This window comes from Gastrolobium bilobum, unplaced genomic scaffold, assembly GCF_033153095.1.
Source record: "Gastrolobium bilobum isolate Gb01-03AN ecotype WA unplaced genomic scaffold, APGP_CSIRO_Gbil_v1 utg26078, whole genome shotgun sequence".
Lineage (NCBI taxonomy): Eukaryota > Viridiplantae > Streptophyta > Magnoliopsida > Fabales > Fabaceae > Gastrolobium > Gastrolobium bilobum.
This window is the reverse complement of record NW_026896138.1, coordinates 94,281-98,808: the sequence shown is the minus strand read 5'-3', so window position 1 is coordinate 98,808 and position 4,528 is coordinate 94,281. Positions and strand designations below refer to the sequence as shown.

At 37.7% G+C, this 4,528-nt stretch overlaps 1 protein-coding gene across 2 annotated transcripts; it reads right to left on the bottom strand.

Moving 5' to 3' along the window:
- On the bottom strand, positions 1–2,877 carry LOC133297980 (uncharacterized). Of its 2 annotated transcripts, XM_061497220.1 has the most exons (4): positions 2,672–2,877; positions 2,133–2,533; positions 536–1,490; positions 1–445 (listed from the first exon to the last, which is right to left on the bottom strand). In XM_061497220.1, the coding sequence occupies exons 1-4, from the start codon at positions 2,735–2,737 to the stop codon at positions 251–253; spliced, it is 1,617 nt and encodes a 538-aa protein (XP_061353204.1). In that variant the 5' UTR covers positions 2,738–2,877; the 3' UTR covers positions 1–250. The 2 variants fall into 2 exon arrangements, with proteins under 2 accessions (XP_061353204.1, XP_061353203.1); XM_061497219.1 differs by having other exon boundaries at positions 1–1,490; positions 2,672–2,876.
- Between the last annotated feature and the right edge of the window lie 1,651 nt (positions 2,878–4,528).

Here is a 4,528-nt window from a genome sequence, read left to right as displayed (position 1 = left end):
GTTCAAGCCAGAGCCAAGATCCAAAAGGAGAGCCTTCAGTAATTATAATCTGTACATCTGATAGATAAAAGATGGCTAATAAAAGATAAAAAGGAAAAGGTGACAAAATTTTCCGGCAGTCTAATATATTTTCTTTTCTGCTTTTGTACAATAAAGTGAACGAACCAGAGATTTTTTACAAGATTCCCTCTGCCGGTAACATCTCCAACAGCTCCCCACCAAATATTTCTATTTTCGACGAAAAATTCAATTAACAGCTCAAAGCTTCATACTTCACCGGAATTGGTCGATTAAACCCCACCTGTGAAAGCAAGTTCCCAACCACAGAAAGATCACGGCAAAATACACCTTGGAAAACTGCAGGATTCACATTTGAAGAGGATACAGTGGACTTATTTTCCCCCAAAACGTTGTTGTTGCTGCTCCTATTATCTGGCTTATTAAACTCAGGTTGTTCAGTTATTTTCTGAACTTGAATTGTTGCTGCTTGTGCAGCAGCTTGCATAGAAACCTTCTTCCTCTGCTTCTCAGCAGCTTCCTCATCCATTATGTTAGCCATCACACTTGTGTAACCCTTCTGAACCAATCTATACAGCAACAAAGCTGACATTTTCGCTTTCTCCTTAACAGACTCAGCATCACGTTCATCCGCAAGCTGACACCTCTCTATGAAGTTCGTACTTTTATCAGGCTTATGTCTCAAACATAGCAACAAGTGAGACCTCTCCAACTCAGATCGAGAACACCCTCGTCGCAAACCAATCAATGCATAGTAATCAACGTTACCAGTATCCCCAGAAGCAAGCCTCCGCTTCAGTTCTTGAATCTTTGCTGTTAGGGCACAGAGTTTCCCAGGAATCTCCCTGTAACGCACGTTGTGACGCTTCCATGCAGGGCCAGGAAGCTTGCGATCACGCAAGATTGAATTGTAGAGCAACTTCAAGTGTTCAAGATCGTGTAGGCAATCCGGTAAACAACGAATGGTTTCAAAAAGCGAAGCTCTGGTGTCAAGGGCTTGAATGCAAGTAGCGTTGAGTGCAAGGGTTCGGTTACAGTCTGCTATGGACTCTGCAATTCGACCTGCCGAACGGTGTGCGCAGGCTCTATGCATGTAGCATTCGCCGAGGAAGCCTTGTGGGGCGCCACGCCTGCCGTCAATGATCTTGGAGAAGTGGCGGATGGCCTCCGAATAAAGGCCAGCGTCGAGGGCTGCGAGTGCCGCGGAGCGGCGGCGGAGAAGGAACTTGATGTAACTGAGGATATGGGTTACACTCTCCGATTCACTCAGAGGGGTTCGCGGTGGAGTGGTGGGTGGTGGGTTTGTTGTGTCTCCGGCGAAGGGAATGCTTGATAGAGAAAAGCTATCATCGGACCAACACACGCTCTCACGGCGGAATGCAGCGCTGGCAAGGCGTTTTCCCGTTTGGAGAAGAACCATTGCATCCTCCATTAGGCCTAGATGGCAGCATGCTTGACCCAAAACCAAGTATCTGTTTATTTGCATTGGAACCACAAACTCAGTCAAAACAAACACTTTGATAAATAATAAATTAATAACACCAAGGTTGTACATTACTTGTCCTATTAATACTTAAACCCATTCCACCCTATAGATGATGATTAGAAACATAAACTTATCAGTACAGGAAATGTAAAAATGGAATACTGTGTGACAGAACAAAAAGAGAAGGGAGAGTTAGGTCTACCAAACATCTGAAATATAAGCAACATTTTATTTTTCCTTTTCTCTCGAAGCCAGCCTGGTGGAGGGTTCTACTTTTTGAGATTTAAAAAATAAAATAAAAACATAGCGTACAACTAACATTGTAATTGATAGAAAAGAAAATGCTAAGAATGTAGATATGATTAAAAATAAGTAATTTAGAATAAGAGCTGGAAACCATTTGCGTGAATAAGAGGCACGAGCATTTACTCTTACTCATATCCATAGAACAAGTATTGATTATTTTATTTACTTCGATCTGATTGATCTTAAAATAAAAAGTCATTAAAAAGCTGAACCCCCCCAAATTGAAGAAATTCCATTTTTAAAAAAACACCCATCAAAACGAGAGACAGATTGCAAAGCGAAACCAATGAATGAAACAGGTGGCGGTTAAGAGAAAATTTACCTCCATTGCCCTTCCTTGTCGCAACTTTTACAGAGTCCTGCCATGACCTTCTTCTTGAGGTCGGAGACAGAGAAGCACTTGAAACTCTGATCCCCAGCCGGCGACTCAGATGAGAGAAGTTTCACTCCCTCCCTCGAAAGCTGCTGAGAAGGGCTATCCGAAGAAACAGAGCCAGAATCATCGTTCGCCATTCTTAGGCTCGGAATGTAGTCCTGAAGCATATCGGCGACGTCTTTGAACCGCCGCAGATGGAGCAAACACCGCGCTCTCAGTTCAAGCGCTTGGTCCAACCGGGGAGAAATCGCCAGAGCCGCGTCAACAAGGTTCAGAGCCGAAGCGATCTCGCTCTGTTCTCGTGTCGCAATGAGGCTACGAGCGTCTCTGATGTATTTCTCAACAATCTGCAAACAGAGACAAGCAAAACATCAATGTGCGATTCCAAAAAGCATTACCAAAGACAAAATCATGTCCATTGCAGAAACTAGTGTCTTTCGATTCGATCAGCGCACATAATTAGAAAAAATGTGTGATACTTTTACCTTTCGGTTGGTAAGCCACCAGTGCTTCTTTTCTGTAGCAGTTAGAGAGGGAGCAGTGACAGCCATTTTCGGTGGATTGTGTTTGCAGCTAGCAGAGGATACAATCTTGGACCATCAAATTATCAAATCCCAACTTTCTCTCTCTCTCTTCCCTCCTCCCCCTTAATCAAAACAGGCACATAATATCTGTGCTCTGATAATAAAGGGAGAAGAATATATAAGGGGATGGAGAAAGAGAGAAAGGGGTTTGAGTTTGAGAGAGAAAGAAATGAATGAATAGGGTCAGGGAATTGGGAGGAACAATGGCAGGGTTTTATATCTGTATTAGGTAAGTGTGTGGATTTTATTTTATTTTATTTTATGTGTGAATTTCAAATAAATGTTAATTATAAGGAGAGAGTGGTAAAAGATTTAAGACACATCAAAAAAAGGGAGGGAGAAAAGGTCTTGAAAGAAAATTTGACAGCTTTGACCCTTATGGAAAGCTTTCATCCTTCAAATTCTTAGCTGGCAACACACCACCACAGATTCTCTCTCACACACACAAGCTATATGTGGCCTTCTAGGTCTATGGCCCTAGTAAGAGAATATTTATGATTTTGTTACCTGATTTAGCCGGTGAGTGAATGCTTCTCACTGGATATAGCCAGTTACTCATCACGGGTCCTCGGTTTCTTAAGTTTCAATTCAACCACCGTGAAAAGATAACTCTAGCAATATGCCCCAAAAGTAAGCACAGCTTGTAAGAAAAATCACTTGTTATTTATTTCTGATCAACACCTAAATTACGGATTTACCCTTGCATAAGTTGACCCAATACTTATATAATCCAAGCACTGATTTTTTTTTTTTTAAATATTTGTCAATTTTTATTCTTTTTAACGTACAATCACTCTTGTGAAGAAAGAGGCGAAGAAATAGTAGCACATGAGTTAAAAATTTAACTTGTGAAAAATTAGAAATCAAAAATCAAATATTTTTCAAGAATTAAATATTTTTTCTTAAAATCTAAATGATTTTAACTTTTGTGAAAAAAAAATACTTCTAAAATAAATAAGGTATAATTTTTTTTTTACAAGTGCATCTAAAACGGACCTCAATATTATTTTTAAGCAAATAAGTTTATATATGTTTTAAAATTTATAATTAAAAATAAATAATTACATAATTAAATTTAAGCATGATTGCTCTTAGAATATGTAATCAATACTAATGGTAGGTTTTAAAAAGTGAAGGGTGCAAGTGCAATCGCCCCTAAACCCCTCTCACTTCACCAAATGCAATGATACTAGTTTTGTAAATTTCAACCTTTTAAGTAAAATTCATAAAGGGAATTTATTTTATAGAATATTATGAGATAAACAAATAAAAAATAGATAAAGTATTTAATTAATGTTCACTTTTACATTAATTTTATATTTCTTGAAATAAGGCATGTCAATCACTATCTCAATTTATTGTAATTAATATTATCTCTATTTATTTGTTTACTTGTAATTACCATTACTTTAATTTATTTCATTTCTTATAATATTTTTTTTCAATTATAGATGATAATTAAGTCTTATATATTTATAGTCTTGCAAGATAGCGCAGAAAAATTTCCATCAAATATTTTATTATTTTTTTCTTTTTATCTTCTGAGATTTTATAAAATAATGCAATTTTCGTGCCAAACTCGTGCAATAATAATAAAAATAAAAAAAACAACAGGGACCAATGGAGTTTTAACCTCTAAACTATCTGTCACCAAAACCAAATCATAAATAATGATCAATCAACGGTTCACTTGTAATTAAACACGTATTTTTTCTTCTTTGCTATTGAATGATTATGCTGAATTTTAACTTTTCAAAT

What these genes read in the sequence shown, in the direction of transcription:
- LOC133297980 (XM_061497219.1), bottom strand. Translation starts at nt 2,737, where the DNA reads ATGGCTGTCACTGCTCCCTCTCTAACTGCTACAGAAAAGAAGCACTGG. An exon ending in GGTGGCTTACCAACCGAAAG is followed by an intron (nt 2,534 to 2,671) that starts GTAAAAGTATCA and finishes CTCTGTTTGCAG; the next exon opens with ATTGTTGAGAAATACATCAG. An exon ending in GACAAGGAAGGGCAATGGAG is followed by an intron (nt 1,491 to 2,132) that starts GTAAATTTTCTC and finishes GCAAATAAACAG; the next exon opens with ATACTTGGTTTTGGGTCAAG.